A 22,380-nucleotide genomic window follows, 5' to 3' on the forward strand; every position below is an offset into this window, starting at 1 on the left:
GAATATTCACTGTTATTAACATGACCGATCAATTCCCTGGAGATTCAGTCAGATCTGCATAGATGTTGTGATATGTCACCGCTGACCACCGGGTGGGGTTGTTCATCCATCTCACAGACACGGTGAAGGAAGCCAGAAAGTTCCACAGCTCAGTTTTTCAACATGCGCCTCTCTTCTTCTTTCAGTTTTACTGAAAAGTATGGGCTTAATTAAAAAAAATATTAGTTACAAGTTTTACCTGAGGACAAACTGAAATTGACTTGAGAGAAGACTTAAGTCAGCGTGATGTTAGTGCACTTAATCATCAGCGTTAATGGCTGTACAGCTGCAGGGGGCTTATGTAAAAGGCTTACACCTCCTAAGACAATAATGGTCACCTGAGAAGAACTGAGGTCGCACTAATACTCCGGATGTCCAATAATGCGTCAGCGAGTCGGACCAGTGAGCGTCTGTCCGAACTCATCCGGCACAACATGGATGCAGCAGGTAACGCTGTCAAACTTTGTTCACTGCCTTGGTGTTAAAATTGTTTCACAGGCGTTTTGTAATGTTTCATGTTTCAAGGTATCAACGGGGACAAGTTTAGACGGAAACGAGACGCGTTAAAGTTTGCCCCCACCGCTCGGTACAATGTCAACAAGTAGTCCAGAAGTTTAGTTATAACGTGAATGAATAGATAATAATTAACTGTCAAAACTGAGCCTCTTGTTTATGTATTCTATCTCTTAGTCGCTGTCCATGGTGCTGACTGGTGAAGTTCAATGAGAGTTACTTATAATTTATTTTATTTTACTCTTCTACTTCAAGATCCCAGGTTATATGTCTTAACTGTTTCAAACTGAGGGAGTTTTAGTATTTCATCTGGAACTTCTGAGCCCGTTTTATTCATTGCAGCATATTCTTCTCACAACAGATATCCATTTAATTAAACATGACCCGAAGGGAATCTCCATGCACCGCTGACTTCTCTGCAGACAGGCCAGCAGCCTCTCAGCTGAAGCAGGGGGAAACAGGCACCATGGGCTCTATGGAGATGGAGTCAGAGGCTGCCAAGGATGGATTCTGGATTATACCAACTTCTTTCACCTACAAAGAACATTAGGATTCCACAGTTCAATCATGGACTACTTTTTGCCATCCTTTTTAAATGAGTATATAGTTTGTTCATTCAGCTGTGTTATCTTGGAGTTTTTCTATGTCACATTTTCTCTTTTGGATCCTGGATTCTTTTATTAAGCTGTATTTATGGTCTTAAACTGGTTTTAGTGAAGATCAGGGTTGTTACCTACAGCTTTGTAAGTGGCTTGCCCCAGTGGGGACCAACTCCAGCATTTTAGCATCCACTTTGGAGCAGCAAAAAATCCAGTTCCCCACCACACTTGTCTCCCACCTCCTTTCTCCAAATCCCAGGCTGCACCTCTTCCATCCTGATAGCACAGTCCAGAAATCCTCCTGTCTGGATGACTAAGGGAAGAAGTGCCAGATACATAGCATGGCTCACTCCTTACACCCCTCTGGCTGGAGGGAGATGACAAATGGAGGAGGGCACCCCCACTTCAACAATGGAGGCCAGAGCGGGGGTCCCCACAGCACCACACGCTACATGCTGAAGAAACAGCACCGCCACAGACACAGGTCCTGCTCACCAATGGGAAGGGTCATTCTCATCAATGCACCTGTTGATGGTGAGTTTGGGACATATATAATATACAGTGGTTCTAGTTCCTGAAATGTAAATATTTCAGGTTTTCTTATTCTCCTATGATAGCAAACTGCATGTCTTTGGGTTTTGTACTGTTGATCAGACCAAACAAGCAATTCAAGGACGCCACTTTTGGCTCTGGGAACTTTTGTAGACCAAACAATTCATTAATTATTTGAGAAAATAACTTGCAGATTAATCGATAATGAAAATGATCGTTAGTTGCAGCCCTAGTAGAAACCCCACAAGTATACATGAATATCTCAGTGACTCATGGTCAAGAAACCTTTCAAAAGCTGGAACATAATACTTGAAGGGACAATTAATTAATATTTCTAGGTTTGAGGATGTGGCAATAAAATTGGTTGAATTTATACTTTTATAAATTTAAATTTAAATATTTAAATATACATAAATACTGCAGGGCAGCGCGGTGGTGCAGTGGTTAGCACTGTCGCCTCACAGCAAGAAGGTTCTCCCCGTGTCCACGTGGGTTCAAAGACATGCAGGCTAGGTTAATTGGTGTCTCCAAAATTGTCCTTAGGTGTGAGTGGTTGTCTGTCTATGTGTGGCCCTGCGATGGATTGGCAACCTGTCCAGGGTGTACCCCGCCTGTCAGCTGGGATTGGCTCCAGCCCCCCGCGACCCTGTACGCAGGATAAGCGGTTGACGATGGATGATAAATACTGCAACAGTATTGACGTTTCAGTATTATTTACCGACAGTAATTAAGAAAATTGATTTGGAGAAAATATTTATGCAAATTACTTGGTTTTCACACCTTATTTCTCCTGACTGCCACAATCCTTGTGTGTGGTGTACCTTTTCAATGTGCTTTTTGTGTTTGCAGGAGGAGATGAGAGTGAAGACATTCACACAGTGACAGTAGATAAGAGTCCAGATGGGCGTCTGGGTTTCAGTGTCCGCGGGGGCTCCGAACATGGACTCGGCATATTTGTCAGCAAGGTGGAGGACGACAGCTCTGCAGGTTAGGAGGAAGTGTGTGTGTGTGTGTGTCTCTGTGAATGTGTCTCTTGAGCTTGTGTGCTTACATCTGGGCATGTGGTCTTCTGTTTCCGTGTGACATTTACTCTTGTTCATCATGCTGAGTTCCACCTGTGTCTACAGCGCAGGCTGGGCTGACTGTGGGTGATAAGCTGGTGGAGGTGAATGGCGTCAGCCTGGAGAGCATCACCATGAGCAGCGCTGTGAAGGTCCTGACGGGCAACAACAGGCTGAGGATGGTGGTGAGACGGGTGGGCAAGATTCCCGGCATCCGTTACTCCAAGGAGAAGACCACATGGTGAGGCCTAACACCTCACAGGTGCAACTAAGTGCGGGTTGTGTCAATGTGAATAAGGCTGCCAAAAATCATATCCTACATCTAATCTACAATTAAATATTTACACAACATAGTTAATTTAGCAACTTTACCAAACTGTATATTATGACTTTATATACAGACCACAACCTTGTTATTACCACCACTGACCTTTGCACGGCTCTTGTTTTGTGAAGTCTTGTCACTTGACTGTAGCTCACTCACACTGGTTGTCTGTCTTTTGGGATACACTGTATCTTGGTTTCATGTGGCAGCAGTGGATGGATTACCACTGTGACCTTTATGGCTAGTATTTGATTAACCAATTCTGACAGGCCTGGGTTCAGTGCAGAAAGAGAAAGCAGTGAATGTTTACATGTATGCATATACAGCATGTATATATTTTTCACAACGTGTGTAGGGTGGATCTGATTCACCGGCGGATGGTGGTGGAGGAGAGCGGTCGCACACCGTCAGAGGCCAGCTCAGACAGCGCTCTCCGCAGAATCGTGCATCTCTTCACCACGTCAGATGACTACTGTCTGGGCTTTAACATAAGAGGAGGCAAAGAGTTCGGACTGGGAATTTATGTTTCTAAGTATGAACCAAGTGTTGTTTGAAACACATTCAGCTACTGCTTGTTTTACTCCTGAGGAGGCCATCAGCATCAGATAAACAACAACTATTCAAGGTTGTGCAGTGTGTGCATGCGGTGGAACCCAGGTTCAACCCTGTTGAGTTATCCCTGAGCAAGAACGAGGAACTAGGACAAATAAGAAAATAATTTTCCCACAGGAATTAAATATTACATGATTAATCTCTGTTTCTGCATTAGGCCAAAGCAACCAGGCTTCAGTTAGAGGTTGTGGCAGTTGAATTGTGTTGACTTTTTTGTGTCGAATTGCCATTACAACTAAAAGTAGTTAAGAAACTACTTTGATGAGCTAGTAGTGTGAATAAGACAAACAGGTCAACATTTAACACAACATACAAAACTAATACTGAGCAAGACTAAAATACTTCTAATAAATGTAACTGAAGATAAATAAATGACTAGAAAATGAAATAAAAGTGTCATTTGATAGTGAAGTCAGGTATGAACTTATACAGTAAGTGCCCACAGTTTACATTATTCAGTCAGGAAATGGACTTCTTTTGAATTGCTCATATTTACACATATACCTTTCTCTTCAGGTTGGACCCAGGTGGGCTTGCAGAACAGCATGGCATCAAAATGGGTGATCAAATCCTTGCAGCCAACGGGGTCAGCTTTGATGACATCACCCATAGCAATGCAGTCGAGGTCCTGAAGAGCCACACCCATGTCATGTTGACCATCAGGGTAAGAGACAATTTTACAGATAAACTTGAGGGCAGATTTAAAGCGTGCATGTATATATTTTAAGCACGTGAGAGAGAAATATAGATGACATTCCATCAAACTAATTTTGACAGCTACTTCCGGTCCTGCCCCAACCGTAAATATGTGTATGTAACTGATAAGAGGGGTGCGTACATCCTTCCGTTGTGTGTTTTTGACAGATAATTGGAGGAGGTTTTTCATTGATTTAAAGACTTTATTAAGTAATAAAACATGAACTTGAATGAATTAACTAGTAGGTGTTTATGGCAATAAATTTATCATTAAAAATAGTATAGCAGTGAGTTATAAGTAAAGGAGGAATCTCCGGGGCCAGCAAAGGATCAGTAGGAGGTTTCTTCTTTGATTTGGAATCAAGTCAGTCTTTATTATTAAACAAGTAAAGAATAAATTGAAATAATTACAGTAAAGCAGTAAAATGGTATAACGGTGAGTAAAAATTAAACAGCATTATAAATTACCTTCAACAGCATGCAGCAAAATAAGAGTGAGTTCCAAAATTAAACTTTGTAAAATCTTTGCTAAAGCTTTGTGTGACAAACTTACCATCATTATCACTCTTGTGAAAAGCTGTAGCCTAGTCTTAAACTTGGGAGTCTTAAAACTTTAATCCTTGTAGAGTCTGTGTCTCTTCTTCTCTGTCCTCTCTCTTTCTGGTGTAGCATAGGCTGTGCAGGGTGAATTGAGGAATGTGCTCCACCCCCCGCACCTCCTTCCATCCCTCCCTCCCTCCCTCTGTTTTCTCAATGAGCCGTGTTGTGTGTTTTAACTGTCATTAGCATCTTCAGGTAATCTTGTAGACCAGTTATGGAATAGAGTTATCTATAACCCCAGACTCCGGTTGTTAAAAACGGTATGGTTCGTTTTCGAAACAGGAACCTATTTTTATCAGCCGGAGACAAGAGTTTGGAACTACAGACTATATAATAATCTGGTACCAGATCTGGTACCAGAAGTAACGGTCCCCAACCCCTCACCAGTTATCTCCCACATGCCGTCACATACAAAATAAGAGGATGGGCAGAGTTAGCCGTGAGCCAATGATAAGAGACTAGGAGGGGTTACCATAGGCCAATGATGGGAGTCTGTGAAAATAAAACAAGAACATTGTCTTCAACAAATAATACATTTTATTACAAGTAGATTTTCACTTTTTGTCAGTTTGCCTTAGAAGAAACCATTTTGTGGAAATGTCATCTGATTATTGGTCATTCAGTCACTGGGTAAAAACAAACCCCTTCATATTTCTACCTGGATATCGTACATCATGGAGTAAGCCCCTGCAAATGGCTAAAAGGATAAAAGCAAGCAATGTTTACATAATACATATGTTTTTATGTATGTCCTTGGTTGAATTCATGAATTTTGGACCCAACATGCTTGAAAGTTCAATATATCAAAGATGCTAGGCCTTTCATCAAAACCTATTTGTAATAAAATGTATAAATATGAAATATTATAAATAACAACAATAATACATTTACAATAATAATAAATGAGTAGTATTTTAAATGACATATTCATTGGTAGTTTCCTTTTAGTAGTTTGATTCAGGAACCGGACCTTTAGGTGTGAACCCACCCTTGAGGATTATTGTAGAAATTTGTAAAGTGATGCATATGAAGAATCACAATTACTTAACACCACAAGGACATTTTTACCCTCTGCAAATATAATATTTGCTGCTTTGCACGTATCAAGTTCCAATAGACTGTATATTGGTGAACCAAAGATTTAGGTAAGTTAAATTAAAACACTTAACTACCACCTTCACTGAAATAGCATTCTTACAGAAGAAAAAAGACTATTACTTATTATGTTTAAAGTTAAGCATTCATGAACATTTATTTATTAAAATACTCACCTTTACATCTCACACCAAGCCACGTAAGAGGGGAAAAGGCTTCACTACATCTGGCACATTTTCCAAGGCTGGTACTGCTGAGGAGCCCTCCTCAAGTTGGCCGTTGTGCTGACAACAATATTGATTATGAAATTACATTTTCATTAACAAATTACACTTCTAATTTGGTGAAGAACTTAGAGCTACTCAAGTGCACATGAACACTGAACTCAACATGGATGGCACCAAAATGCACACCAAAGACAGTGTGGACCAAACAGTATCTAGACAAATATTTAACACTTTCAGCAGTCTATTCAACTATCTTAAGCCTTGCAGGTTGCAATCCAACAAGTTTGCAGCCACCATTTTCTTCACAAACAATCTGAATTACTTTAAACGCATACATCCATATAAAAAGTCAAACTGGCTTCCATGTAAAAACTATACAGTCTCCCATTTTAGAATCTTATGTTTGTACCTCTATGCAAAGTTTTAATACTAATTTTCTTGATAAATGACAAAGAGACACAAAAAACATCAATTTGGACCTCAATTAAAGTGAAGTGAAAAATCAACCCAACCGATGAATTGCACATGCTTCAAAACAAACAACCAAATTAAGCATCTAAATGATTATTAGTATAGATTTGCTTGATACAATGAATTTTGTTATTTACTTTCAACAGCAAAAATCTGTATTTAAGCTTAAACATGTTAATAGATAGGCTAAATATGAAATATTATAAATGCTGAACATCCTGTTCTGGCTAGTCAAGAACCCCATGGTAAATCGGGGCATAACATAAAAAATAAAAAGTCATATGATAGATATTGTTACAGACTTTTGTTGTTGAAGCTGCTGGTTCCTGTTTAGCTTTGGAACAAGCTGATTTTTATTCTTTTACCTATAGGAGATTTATTTTAACCTTCTGTTTTATTGTCATCAACAGAAAACTACTGTCCTGTTATGTCAACAAAGTAGCTAACTAGCATTTGAATACTTCATCCCCAAGGGAAGGGTTCTGGATTTCATGTCCTCTGTAATAGTCTTATTCACAGGGATAATGTGGGTTGCACCCTAATTAGCAAAAGGCAGCTGGTTCTCAGTAGAAGGATCAAACTTTAGCTCTTGAAGTTTCCAGTTCATAAAGTTGTAAACTATAATTTTTTATAATTCTATCTTTTTTTACTAAAGGGAAAGAGGAGGCCTGTTAGTGTGACTAGTCACTTAGTTATGAGTATGGCTTTAGTTTAGAATGAGGGACATAGTCTATATGTTATTGAAAGACTAAATTTTGAGTTATTTGGACGCTGTTAACACTTGTAGTTTTGGGGATTTTGCTACATAAGAATTGTCCTTATTTTGTAAGTGTAGCTACAAATTAAATATTTAGTTTAGATTACAATATTTTCTTAATTGAAATATCCCATTCTTTTATTCATCCATGCTGGAGTGTCGCTCCATGCTAGCTAAGAAGGAACTAAGAGGGAACTCCGTGTCATTACGTGCCAGCAAACAATGTAATGCAGTCAAAAAATAAAATACAATCCTATAAAATTTAGACTGAAGAAACAAGTACATTGCAAAATTGATAGAAATCTTGTGGTCACAATAACTGGTCAATTTCATTTCACAATATTTGGGGACAGAATTATTCCATAGGTTTAGCAAAAGTTGATAAACCTGTTTTAGTGATTACTTACAAAAAAATAAATAAAAAAAAGGATCTTGCTGCTGAGCATTTTAGTCCTAATTTATAATTATGAAGAGCAAATACAAAATAAGATAAAGTTGAAGGCCCTTTAAAAAGACCTACTTCACCAAATGACCAAGCACCACAGACAAACCTGAATTCTAAGAGAAAGTTTAAATGACTGGACTAGTGTAATAAGACATTTTATATAATTGAACCCTGGATAAAGTACCTTTTGGTGCTAATACTGCAATCTTTGATATTTGTGCATGCATCCAAGTTATTTCTGAATAACAGGTAAAACTGTAAATTCTCAATAAAGTGGCCCTGAATATTTTTGTATCACAGAGAAATGTTTAAATATTACTAATAATGATGTTAGTTTTGAAAGAAACAAAAAGTCTTTAAGAGATACAAACACTCATTAGCTGAAAAAAATTCACCGCATGGAGGTCCCCTCTTTGGTGGGTAGATACTGTTCAAGGATCCAAGTGCCCTCTTGGCAATTTGTTGAAGACAATGTTCTTGTTTTATTTTCACAGACTCCCATCATTGGCCTATGGTAACCCCTCCTAGTCTCTTATCATTGGCTCACGGCTAACTCTGCCCATCCTCTTATTTTGTATGTGACGGCATGTGGGAGATAACTGGTGAGGGGTTGGGGACCGTTACTTCTGGTACCAGATCTGGTACCAGATTATTATATAGTCTGTAGTTCCAAACTCTTGTCTCCGGCTGATAAAAATAGGTTCCTGTTTCGAAAACGAACTCTGTCTGATAAAACCAGACCGTTTTTAACAACCAGAGTCTAGGGTTATAGATAACCATAGTTAATAACTGGTCTACAAGATTACCTGAAGATGCTAATGACAGTTAAAACACACAACACGGCTCATTGAGAAAACAGAGGGAGGGGAGGGATGGAAGGAGGTGCGGGGGGTGGAGCACATTCCTCAATTCACCCTGCACAGCCTATGCTACACCAGAAAGAGAGAGGACAGAGAAGAAGAGACACAGACTCTAGAAGGATTAAAGTTTTAAGACTCCCAAGTTTAAGACTAGGCTACAGCTTTTCACAAGAGTGATAATGATGGTAAGTTTGTAAGACAAAGCACTAGCAAAGATTTTACAAAGTTTAATTTTGGAACTCTTATTTTGCTGCATGCTGTTGAAGGTAATTTATAATGCTGTTTAATTTTTACTCACCGTTATACCATTTTACTGCTTTACTGTAATTATTTCAATTTATTCTTTACTTGTTTAATAATAAAGACTGACTTGATTCCAAATCAAAGAAGATACCTCCTACTGATCCTTTGCTGGCCCCGGAGATTCCTCCTTTACTTATAACTCACTGCTATACTATTTTTAATGATAAATTTATTGCCATAAACACCAACTAGTTAATTCATTCAAGTTCATGTTTTATTACTTAATAAAGTCTTTAAATCAATGAAAAACCTCCTCCAATTATCTGTCAAAAACACACAACGGAAGGATGTACGCACTCCTCTTATCAGTTACATACACATATTTACAGTTGGGGCGGGACCGGAAGTAGCTGTCAAAATTAGTTTGATGGAATGTCATCTATATTTCTCTCTCACGTATAATGTGAAAGGGGTCGTAATGACAAATAGACTCCAACTCTGCAGTTAAGATCATTGGTTTGGTTTTATGACCTGCAACTTATTGTTTTGGTTTACTCTCACCACTCTCATAATCCCACTGAACCTGCTCAGTGCCAAACAGCCGACAGACATAGTTAGCATCTAGCTGTTGAACAAAGTGGAACATTTAGCAGCTGAAGAGAGAGATATTTCCCTTGTTATTGTGTAAAATATAAAACACTGGCCCCTATCTGGCGCGTGCAATGATGATGCAGTGAATAGTGGCAATTCTTTGTGGCTAATCAGTAGTAGGTGTCGTGGAAATTGTATTCCTGGTGAGAGGTTGAGCAAATAATTGATTTACAACGAACCGTTGTCTTTGAAGAATTTATTTAACAAAAGAGAATAAACAGAGAAGTACTACAACAGAATCAGCTGGACCAGAGGTTCTGTCTCCTAAGACAGTCACTAACGTCTGGCCCAGAGCAAACAATTGCATGATCATTAGACAGTCTGAGCATCTATGTTGTGGGGAACAAAAGATCCTTGACTGATCCCAGTCAAGGAAGGAGAAGACCAGCTAGTGAGGAAAACAATCAACAACCCCACATCCCTGACCTAAACCCCACACGTGTGGACAGACTGGAATAACAAGAACAATAATAAAGATGGAACAGGTTAAAGATTTAAAACAATATATAAGGCATAATAAAAGGAGAAAAATAGCACTCTTATAAGTACTTGCATAAAAGATGACAAGTGTAAGGCAGTGTTTATACGTCATTTTTGGTATCGCCTCAGCTCGCTTGGAACCTCAACAGAGATGATATGAAAAAAAGTACCAGGTACAATTTTTCCCCAATGGAAAGCAAAAAAAGGTGAGTAGAGGCAAGTTGAGCTGGTTCCATGTGGTGGAAAAGTGCCATTATATGGATTTGGTGGAGAGTAAAAAAGAGCTAAAAGGAGAGTGAATATTGGACTTACATTCATCTGATGGACAGGAACACTGCTCCAAATGAAGGCTGATGTAGCTCCATGTCGGTTGGATGTGTAAATAAGCAACATTTTGCCAACAACTTAACCACATCAGCTTCAGAAGGTGATATGCCAATGTTATGATATGGCAGTCAGCTGGCTTACAGTCCTTTTCATTCCTTATGTGTGTCTGTGTACGCATGCATGTGTGCAAGGCCGTGCCACTTAACCTGTGTCATTTTCAGACAAAAGAATTGTGTGTATGAATTGGCAGAAGTGTGTTGTGCGGTGTGTTTTGACTGTGTGTATGTGGGCTCTCTTAGCTTACTAACATTGCTGCATGCTCATTTTACTCCTCTGATCTCAGGTTCCACGTGTGAAAAACAGCCAGGGACGACGTTCATTATTCAAAGGCAGTCAGGGATCAGGTTATAATTGACACAAAACCTTAATTTTATGTCTTCCTTCTGCCCTGTATTAGCTGTATCTGCTTGTGGGTCACAGTCAAACATAGTGGGGCCAGGGTTAATTTTAGTTACTCAACTCTCTCACACCTGGGCATCCAAGGCTTCTGAAAGAAAATGTAGATGTAACTTTAAGTGTATTCTCTTTTACCTTAAGCTGTGTATTGGTGATACAATTCCTTAAAATAGACTTGAGAGGCTACTGGACACTAATTCTTAATGCAAAATGCTTAGAGCAGTAGTGGTGCCCAGGGGCGTTTCCAGGCTCTTGAAACATTGGGGGCTTAGCCCAGCCCAGAAATCTTTCATGTTTTCACCCCCCGCAAGTTAGGTGGCAGGCGACAATTCAGAATTGAAAAATATAATAGAATGTAATGCGGTAGCTTATTCTTTTTTTACCTTAAGTTACTTTTTAAAAATATATTTATATTCAATATATTTATATTGCATTGCAGGTTTTATTATTGTGCAAACAAACCTTTCTCATAGCATTTTATTTGTTAATTAACATTACTTGGTGCAAGCTATTTTTCAGTGGCCACGGCTCTCCTTTATTCCTCTTCAAGTGCCTGCTCTATGCAGGGTAGGCTATGCAGCTGATGTTGAAGCTACTGCAGCTCCAGTACCAAACATATCGGTTATTTTCACGAATTTGGCGATTTTTTTACATAACACCGGCCCTAAAGGTTCGTCTGCCGGTAGCATATGTAGTAGACCTAAATTTATTAGTTATGCATTTTAATAAATTTATGAGAATTGATACCCAATTATGAATTAAAATTCATAAAATCAAAATTTCCTCGTTAAGGGCACCACCGGAGTTGTTATAATCCTAGAGTCTCCGGACCTCTAGGTAGTTTTGAATAATTATACAATTATTACTAGTGATCAGTTAGTTAATAATCGCTCAATTATCTTAAATCAGTCAGTCAGTCTCATATCTAAAGGGTCAATTCTCTTGGCAGGAACTATAAATAGGCAACACACACACCTCTTGATTATATTACAGTGAATTTATTCTCTAACTAAGGTGATAAAAAGATGGTTGGATACAGGGAACAAACATTTGCTGAACAATGAGCCTGGAGGTTCGATTGTGGGAAGCATTTGATTCATACGGCATAGAAGAGCTAATGAAAGTAAACTAATGTCATAATTTAGGAGTTAAAATGGACATCTGATCACAGAACATGTGTTAAGTCTTACTGCTTGTCGACAGTCTGCTTTTGGCCTGTTGCACGGGTCCCACGCTAGCTGCCGATCCTGGCTTTTTGCTAGGGATTCTCCAAGGTTCTCCGTGTCTGATTGAAAACGCCTCCTCCGTCTGGCAATTCGGCTGTTTTCAGGTTTCCTTCGTTGTAGCTGGCGAGACCACGTGGCTTGGTCTGACCTCTGTGAAGTTGGCTTCGACGAAAAAGGCTTAAAATGGAACTTGGTCGTTCCTGAATTAGTCCAGTGTAACTTAACGGACTGATAACTTTAACAAACAAAAGAAATGAAGAAAATAAAACAAACTGAAGGCAGATCGATGTCGCGGCACTTCAGGTGTGTAGCTTCAAGCGAACAAAAGGGCCTGTTTGTTTCGCTGGCCGAGTCTGGGCGTTGCCTGGCGAGGCACGCTGCTCGTGCCGAAACGTCCAGAGGGCCGAGCAGGGTGGAAGAGCCAACAGCAAAGCGAGAGAGAGAGCGAAGCGAGGTCGCGTGTCGCTCTTTTGTTGCCTGGGGCGTGGTTCCCAGGGGGCGTCTCAGGTTTCCCAAGGGACTGCCTTTCTAAACTTAATGTCTAAAAGAAATCTATTTGCACGTATTATAATCAAACATTTTCCACAATCGAACCTCAATGGTTGAACGGTTGTACTGTTCTAAGCATTTGGTAACAGGAAACAGTTGTCACATTATTGGTCAGGATATTTATACATTTAACGGCATTTCCGACGAGGGCATGTAATACTTATTTCGTCCACTTGGGGGAGCTCAGGTTACATGAGGAAAGCTTGGATTACATTAGATGAAGGAGTGTCTTGCTGAACATAAAAACACTGCACAAGTAACTTCTTTTCAGCACTAATAAACAACAGATAGCAACAACAGTTAACATAACTACTCAAATAGAGGCAAACGTAATCAGGTAACTAAAGATTTAATTAAACTTTGAGTCTTTGGAGATTGCAGTCCAGTTCAGTGTCTGGACCATGTCACACTTAGGTGAGACAAGGAGTATCCCTTTGATGTGGTAATCAAACAAAGAATAAGGTCAGTTGCCACGGAAACGTGTGTGGGGGGCCAGTTTTGATAGGCTGTTCAGGGAGATGCCAATGGCTGGCTCGTGTCCCTTTGTCAGTTTAACAGTCAGGCCCCGCGTTATCAGCTTCGGAATCAAAAAGGTGCCAGTTTTATGGTCGGGATAGCACTTAGAGAAAGCAACTTTGACCCCTCCCCTTCTTCTCTGGGGAGGAGAAAGGAATTTAGGGTAGCTCCACATTTATTCCATGTAAAATGCACAAATCCACACCGTTGTTCACTACACATATGCCAGATTACCAGTCCACCCCTGAGGCTACCCCCTTTAGACCTTCTGACAGACACAGAGCCCGTCTGGGACTGTAGTCTACTCAATGAGACGAGCGCACTGATCTTCATCAGAGGAAGAAAACCGAAACTGAAAACACTTGTGATCAGACTATATCACTATATCACCACAATTCCACACAAATGTTTACTTCTGCACTTCTGATAAAATGCAGCTCACATCCGCTTTAGAGGGAATAAAGCATCCTGGAGAAACAGTTGTGTCTTAGAGCGAGGGGGAAAGAAACAGCAGGACACAGCGTCAGGTGTCATGATATTCTCTCACTACTGTGCGGCGACTGTTAACCGTTTGTGTTAATACATAGACACTGACCGACAACATTTATATTTAAATATACTGATTACAATTTTGCAATTCAGAAGTCGCGGAGAAGCCCTGAAGCTGTGAGCAATGCTCTCTCTCTCTCTCTCTCTCGTGCTCTCTCTAAATGCAGGCAGTCTGAGAAACGGTGTGGGGGGGTCACATTAGGTGAACTTCAAACAAAATGTATCAATTATTGCGAGTAGCCTCCACTCTTTGCGAGAGAGGCTTTGTCATGAAGATTATTGCATATTAACATGGAAAATATTTTTGTTGCCACTTTGGTCCTTTGATCATTAAATTTGGTGGTGACATTCATGGTTCCCAGATGATGAATCTTAATGGCTTTGGTGGTCCCATCTAGCGTCACCAGCAGGTTCACATTTGAGTGAAATGTCTCACCAATTAGAAGATGGATTGGCAAGAAATTGATACAGACATTCAGGTAACATTGGTGATCCAAAACTTTTCATATAGCGCTGTCACCAGGTCAAAATTTCCATTTGTATACTTTGGTTCATAACCAGATATCTAACTAATGACATTCCCATCAGCCTCAGTTGTACTTTGTGTTTATTGCTAATAAAGCAAATGTTAGCATGCTATGTTAAATTAAGATGGTGAACATGGTAAACATTACACCTACTAAACACCTGCATGTTAACAGTGTCATTGTTAGCGTTTAGCTTAAAGCATCACTGTGCCTACAGTAAGTCCAACCTCACAGAGCCGCTAGCAAGGCTGTAGATGCTTGTTCATGTATTCCAGATGTTGAAAACAGCAATAGCTACTTATTGTGAATTTGGACAATATGAATATCTGTAACCATCAAGACAAGTAGCCATCACCTACAATATTAAAAATATACAGTAAAAAAAATTAAATGTAAATAATGTATGTAAATAAAAACTTTAGCTGTTGTTAACTGATATTCAAGGAAAGGGAACTTCTACTTCGTAAGCGTCAGGTGTAGACAAATGCAATTTGTAGTTTTCTTGTATTATTATGTTGACTGTTTATGTTCTTCCTGAATATTTTGTGTTTCCGCACTTTAACAGGAAGCTGGGAGATACCCTGCATACAAGGAGATGGTGGCAGAATACGGCTGGCTCGACCAATGTACGTTGACTATTCCAAAAGAGTGTTTGGAAAAAGTTGTTTTTACAACACAGAGATAGTATTTAAAAAGATTTTTAAAAGATTATAATGAATTCAACAGTGGTGTAAAAATAATTACCTGCACTAAACTAAATATTGTAGAACAAATTAATGAAGTTGAGACCTGGTAATTTGTAATTTGTGATTCTAATTTCTGATTGCAAAGCCACATGCTGGATTCTACTCAGAAATCTTCTTTAAAAAAGTGGAACATTGGCCACATGTAACCTGCTTACAATAAAACCCTGTCATTCAATTCCTTCACAAGACTCAAATTCCTTGTTTTCCTTGTTTGATATGAGTACTTCTGAACAGGGATTAATTCACTGTACTCAAAGGCAGCTCAGTCATCTGGAACAGATCATGACCTAACATCTGGGTCAAGATGCAGAGTCATTTTGGAGTTTTATTAAAAAAACAACAACTAAAAAAACAGAAGGACTCCTGGTTCATGTTCTGTCCCTCAAAGGTTTAGAGGATTAACAGAACATGAGGGCAGACATGCACTGATCCAAACAAAGAAGGACATGAAGCTTTCTGTGCAAATCATATTCACTATGTACTGCAGCTTTACTGTGTGTGTGTTGTGATAACGTATAGCAATCGGTTTCACAAGGTATTGTACTTGCATAATAATATTTTAAACACACACTCATCCTCACACTTCATTCTAATTATGGATTGTTTTCTACAGTAGCCAATGGGGGCCCTGCACCATCCTCCCAGGGTTCAGACTCCAACTCTTCTGTCTCCTCGTTGTCCTCCAGCACCCCTCTCAGCTCCCTCAGTGGTCTCTCCCAGGTCCTTTTCCCTCCTGTCTTTGGCTCTGAGATGGTAGACGTCGCCATCTCCACAGAGGACCGCTCCCGACATCCAAGCAGCGCAGAGCAAACTGCTGATACCGCCATACAGACTGACCCCCACCCTCCAAATTACCTGGACCACCCCTCGCCTAGTGGGTCGTACCCCGACAGGCTGACTGCCACAGAAACCAGCCGGACTATAGGTGCCACATTGCTGCTGAAGGACACAGTCATACGTGGGAAAGGGGAAGGTCCGAGGGAGATGGGAGGAGCAGGGGAAGGAGGGCGAGGACGGACCAGGACGCTGTCATCTGGGGACCAGGAAGTAGTGAAACACTCCCCTAAGACTGCAGCGCTGATGGCCCTGAGCAGACCACGGAAGCCAATCAGACGTTCCCAGAGCCACATCACCATGTCAGGTGAGACCTGCAGGCACTGGGATTGTTAAGAGAGTTAAATAGTGGATGTAAGGTTGCTTTATAGACTTCGGTGTAATATACATTAAAGAAACCAACCCACTAATATGTAGGCTGGGGTGATGAATCAGCCGATATGAGCAAGGTACAAGGTTGATTAATTTGTCACAATACAACAGGTTGTGGAGTGATATTTAGTAACTCCCTTCTGCTACATAGCAGACAATATACGTTAAGCAATTATAAAAATGATAAACAGAGATAAATTATATTCAATGGAGCAGTGCTGAGGATGAATTTGAGTTTAAGAGTCTGATAGCTTGGGGGGAAAAGCTGCTCTGCAGGCTGGTGGTGCCACAGCAGAAACTTCTATATCTCTTCCCAGAAGGCTGCAGGGTGAACAGGCTGTGGCTGGGTGGGTACTGTCTTTTAGTATCCTTTGGGCTCTGCGTAAGCACCTCACCTATGGGAAGAATACCATGAATCAAAACTGAAAATGAAGTTCTGAAAGGTTGAAACTAAGTGTTTGAAAACTCAAAATCTTACCCAAAAAGTTCAAAAAAAAAAAACTAAATAATTTCTGCAAACATTATATGTTGTTTTTGAGTTTTCCTTCTTCAGATCTGCAACATTTTTTTTATGATGTTGTGCAAACAATTTTTCAGAGGTTCAAATTTGTCAGTGTATTAGTTTGTTTTCTAGGTTTGAAACCTTGTACATGGTGATCTGAGCAAATGTGTGAAAAAAGTTTTAAAACTCTGTATTTACACATAGACAACAAGACGTGGGTAGATTAAAACGTATTTATTCTATTGTTTTGAAGTTATTTTTTTCTGTTGCTTTCCTCCTCCTCCTTCTTTTCGTCCTCCTGTGAGTGATGACCACAGCATGCTGCCTCATCTTCTGTGCTTTAGGCCATAAACGAAAAAACAACAAGGTTAAGTGCTGTAAAAGTAAACTTTAAAATGTCTCCACTGCCACACATAAAACGTGGTTTAATAGAATAATCACATTTAACAAAAGCATACATTTACTGTCGAGATTTGCCTGGTTGATAGTCACCATTGATAGTTTAAGCCTATATGGCATGTTACACACATAGACTGTATATAAAAAGGTTCCACAGCATAAATGAGCCTAGCGGCTAGCAGCTTTTCCATCTCCTCATAGCTTAACAAATTACATGTAATTTATACTATTTCTTACTCACCGCTGTCAATCCCTCTATCCAGTAAATACGACTTGTGATTGGACTGTACTTCAGCAGAAAGCCAAGCATTGGCTAAGAGCAGGCTTTTTTTTAAGTTGCGACGTTGCGAAGCCTCATTTTCGCTAAGCCAGAGTTTCAGAGCAGAGCTGCGTGACAACGCTGCTACAAATCATGAGTTGCAAGCTCGCAACTGTGTAAGCGTATCTCAGCAAAGTGGGTGTTGTAAACTCAGCTCTGAAAAATAGTCTGCAATATGAGAGCAAATGTAAAGTAATGTAATAAAGTTTCGCACTTTCGAACCTCAATTTTCAGAGTTTTAAAACCTTTTTTCACACATTTGCACACCCGTTATCAGATCACCATTTACAAGGTTTCAAACCTGGAAAACAAACTAATACTCTGGGAGCACTGAAAAATTGAAACTCTGAAAAACTGTTTGTGCAACATTGTAAAATGTTAAAAAAAAGTTCTGAAGAAGGAAAACTCAAAAACAACATAATGTTTTCAGAGATTTTATTTTATTTTTTAGCATTTTGCAAGCCTGCAAATCTTAGTTTTCGATCTTGCAAAAGTTTTTTTGGTAGAATTTTGAGTTTTCAAACAGTTAGTTTCAACCTTTCAGAACTTTATTTTCAAATTTGATTCATGGCAGGATATTCTTCCCGTAGAGATGTGAGATGACCATGTCAGGTTCTCTGTGATGCTGATTACCAGGAACCTGAAACTGTTCACCTGCTCCACCTCAGCACCACTGATGTAGATAGGAGTGTGTGTCTTTATCTCCTTTTTCCTGAAATCAACAATCAGCTCCTTGGTTTTGCTGACGTTGAGCAGCCAGTTGTTCTCTAAGCACCATTGCAAGATGCATATGCAAGATTCTCAATTTCCTCCCGATCTGCAGTCTAATTGTTGTTTGACATCAGGTGGTGTTGATGGTGGTGTCATCCGCAAACTTCACAAAAGAGTTCTCTTCATGTCGAGGGATGCAGAAGTGGGTTTACAGCGTGAACAGGAGGGGGCTGAGCACAGTGTTGAGAACAAGAGTGGTGGAGGTGTGTCCACCAGTCCAAACTGTCGTTGTATTTGTTGGCTCATACAGACCTGAACAGTGTCTCCGTTACATAGTTTCTCCTAAACTAAAAAACTACAGAGAACAAATTTATTAAGTGCAGAATGTCCAGGAAATATTTTGGTCACATTTCTTTTAAAAACAAATTCAAGGGATGCTCAGGGATTATCAGAACATATTTGTTGATATACAAACAAAACTAAGAGTACAGGCAAGCTAGTGGCTCTGTGAGGCTATAATGCTAATTCTAAACAAAACTAAACCGTTAGACTGAACATTTGCATTAAAGTGTTCAGTGATGCATAGTTTATTTGTGTGAGGATGGTGTAAGCAGAAAGGTCAATTTCAGGTAACTTCTGAGATTTGATGATATAATATGTCATATGAGTTATAGAGATGTAAGAAGTTCTTTCTGTCCTCTATGTGTACTACTGGTTGTCATTTCTGTACAGTTAAAAAAACAGACATGTTTTCATCAATGCAAAGCAGCACTAAACAAAGTGCAGATGAGGCTGATGGGGGTGTCATTCATTTTTAATACATTTAGTCATAAATCAAAGTACTGGACACATTTTACCTGGTGGTGCTATCATCATCACAGTTCACAGTGTACAGGCTTTCTGTACAAGTTTGCACCAGCTGTTTTTGAGATATTTTAGTCTGGAAAGTGGTTGGCCGACCAATCGACATTGCCATCTCTTGAGTGGTTGTTGATTATACAGTGGCAGCATCATCCATCTCAGTTGAGAAATTAACCTTTCCAGAATCACAGCCCGGTGAGTATTGCAGCCACAATCAGGTTCAGTTCTTTGTGACAGTACCTGCATTCACTGTGTAATGACATCCACTCTCAAACCCTCGAGAGATCTTTCTGCAGGGCATCAGTCAGTTTAATGACCCTTCATCCCTCTATCACTCCAGGAAGTGAACAAGAACATCCAAACTCCATATGGCTGATTTAAGAATTTGTCCAAGAGCACAAAGTTAATGCAGACTCATGATTAATCACTGCCCTTTACTCTCACTTGTTGTACCCCTGTGAGAAATGAATAAGAACAAGCATATGGAGAAATATCCATCCAAGCCTTGGCTGGGCTGTTGAGTTATTAGCCTTTCCTTTTCAATTTATCCAGCTCATTCATACCTCCAGGACCTGGCGGGGGCTTGGGGCGAAGCCCAGGGCTGATTGGTCATTTGTTATGTAAGCTAGAGCACTTCGTTGTAGTGTCCTCAATAGATGGGGGTGTGTACAGGTTAGTGTAGCCCCAATTCATCAGTATTACTGTGTTACTTTCCACGCTGGCAGATTTACTGCAGTGAACAGAGGAGCTGACTGGAAGAGAAATGAACAGTCTATACTCATAGTAGAGAGTGTGTATCACCTACTGTTATTGGCTAACAGTTAAGCGTGGAGCAGTGCAAAGCTTTATAAATTATGTACAGTATATACAGAGATGCAGATTGTCCTATTCTTATGGAAGATTTTCAAAGAACAAGATAGAACTGCTGCAAAGATTACATGTAACTGCATACTCTTTGTTAGATTTAGTTAAGTTTGTTTAGTTAAATTTGTCAATGTAATTTAACAGGTGAAAGTCTGAGCAGACTTCACACACAATATTAAAATCCGTTAAAATCATATTTCGCTGAATTTTGCTGTGAAAATGTACCTATATTGACTATATTTTTTGATTTCGAAGGTACGTGGCATTGAATATATTTTTTGTCTTCTTAATTTCCACCTGTAGAGGACAGACAAAAGAAGAAGAGGCAACAGAAGCAGAAGAGCTCAGGAGAGGGTAAAACCAGCCTGCAGAGATCTAAAACCTTTGTCAACCTGTTATTTAAGAAAGACCGTAAAGACAAGAATCGCTCCAAGTCACCGTCTCACAATGCTGACAAAGGTGAGGGCATGGTCACAGGACATATTCTGCATCTCACAAACAAACCTATTTGGTTTGTTGATCTTTGGTACAAACCTAAATTACAAACATATTGTCCCATTCAAAACAACTACAGTGTGTAGAGCCTTATGTGAAGCTGAAATTAACCTAAAGTCAAAGATCTCTGTGTGCACAGTTTTCTTATGATTATCTATGTGAAAAGAAAATATGTGTTTATGCTTTAGGTGATATTAACGAGTTAATGTTATTGATTATTGATTCATTTAATTATATGTTGATTTAACAGCTTAATTGTTCAGTAAAATACTTAGGTAAAAAACTTGAATTATGTTTTAGGCACATTTTTTGCTGCAGATTGTATTTATAGAGCTTATAGAGCAAGTTCTTTGTTTGCAATGTAATGTTATATGTAAGAAGACATGTTCGGGTCTGACAAAGGTTTCATCACTGCAACAGTATTTGTGGTGTCTTATAAGTCCATGTGGGCTTGGCGCTTGCATGTGCATGACAAACTGAAACACATGGCACTGGCACATTAAAAATGATTTAGCATTGTATCCACTGAATCTTGAAATGTAATAAATTTCTTAAATGTTCTTGAACTTAGTGACCATTAGTATAAAGGTAATGAATGATGATGAATGAACTGTTTTTTTTTTTTCATCTGCAGATTTTCTTGTTTGCATTGTGTTCATGTCAGTTTTCACTTTAATGCTTTAGATAAGGAGGGGGATCGTCACTTCCAGCTCTTGACCTCCCCAAGGGAATCCCGTGCTGGGGTTAAAGACAGCAGCCCACTGCCCCGACCAGAGACCCTGCAGCAAGTGGAGGACATGGCAAAAAAACTGCTCATCCAGGATGAGGTGGCTGCTGTAATGAGACACTGTCAGCGGGTGAGTTCCCAATCTGAAATTACAGTCTCTAACACCTCAGTGTCACTCTGCAGTGTGTGTTTTTCCTCCCACTGAATGAAAACCAGCCGGACTACTTACAGGCTTAAGTGTGCAGTATTGTTCCCTGTGTCTGTAAGTGTCCTTTAGTGATAGATGTGTCTGGCAGCGGCTATGACAAAAGACAGATTTGGCCTGTCATTTATGATTAGGATCAAATATCACCATCATTTGATCCGCTTGTCTCTCTCAGTCAATCTCACTCTCATCTGCCAATTTCAGGGGATCAACTCTATGGCCGGCCCTTTGCCACCACTGCAGAATATATTGAGTCTGCTTAGAGCACAGTATGACTTACCTGTTAATACAGTAATTAAACACCAAGGACTGAAAACAGCAGTGTAGTGGTGTTCTTGGGAATGTAAATATTTAATGTACATGCAACATATCACCTCCCAATCATGAAAATACACTGTCTTGTCTGGAGGCAACCTACCATAAATAAGCACATTTTGGATTCAGTCCACATGCTTTTTGAGGAAACACTGCAGTCATGATTTTAACCATTAGTTAAAAGGCTACAACAGCAATTTAGTATTGCACTTCTATGAAGTTGGGGGACTCACTAGAGACAGATTTGAAAAAGAACAGTAAAAACTGATGCAGCAGATGGTAAGATATCCTGACTTTTCATCTCAAAAAACTGTGGGTCCTTCATGTCCCATAAAACACCTGGATAATGTATTTTATGAAACACTCCCTGCCACCTAAATGTTCACTTCTTTCAAACCCCACACCATGGCCCACTCTCAGTGTCTCCCCTAAACCCTAAGCCCTGAACCCTCACAGTGATACAGGTCAAGTGTGTAATATTTAAGAGGATCTATTGACAGAAATGCAACATAATATGCATAACTGTGTTTTCAGTGGTGTACAAAGACCTTACATAATGAACCATTGTTCTTATATTACCTTAGAGTAAGCCATTTCTATCTACTTACACCGCGGGTCCCCTTACATTGAAGTCACCGCCATGTTTCTACAGTA

General features: G+C 39.7%; 1 protein-coding gene across 1 annotated transcript in view; it reads left to right on the forward strand.

Annotated features, from left to right (window-relative positions):
* The first annotated feature begins 940 nt into the window (after window positions 1-940).
* Window positions 941-22,380, forward strand: part of LOC119917189 (PDZ domain-containing protein 7-like) — a 30,876-nt gene continuing 9,436 nt past the window's right edge. The window contains exons 1-9 of the mRNA XM_038737343.1: window positions 941-1,685; window positions 2,553-2,690; window positions 2,831-3,005; window positions 3,445-3,621; window positions 4,218-4,365; window positions 14,942-15,002; window positions 15,736-16,263; window positions 20,288-20,443; window positions 21,164-21,336. Of these exons, the coding sequence (XP_038593271.1) occupies window positions 1,493-1,685; window positions 2,553-2,690; window positions 2,831-3,005; window positions 3,445-3,621; window positions 4,218-4,365; window positions 14,942-15,002; window positions 15,736-16,263; window positions 20,288-20,443; window positions 21,164-21,336 (1,749 nt within the window). The 5' untranslated portion in view covers window positions 941-1,492. The remainder of the gene's footprint in view (window positions 1,686-2,552; window positions 2,691-2,830; window positions 3,006-3,444; window positions 3,622-4,217; window positions 4,366-14,941; window positions 15,003-15,735; window positions 16,264-20,287; window positions 20,444-21,163; window positions 21,337-22,380) is intronic.

This window comes from Micropterus salmoides, unplaced genomic scaffold (genome assembly GCF_014851395.1).
Source record: "Micropterus salmoides isolate LMB-PRFRI ecotype aquatic unplaced genomic scaffold, ASM1485139v1 Ms_hic_scaffold_22, whole genome shotgun sequence".
Taxonomy (NCBI): Eukaryota; Metazoa; Chordata; class Actinopteri; order Centrarchiformes; family Centrarchidae; genus Micropterus; species Micropterus salmoides.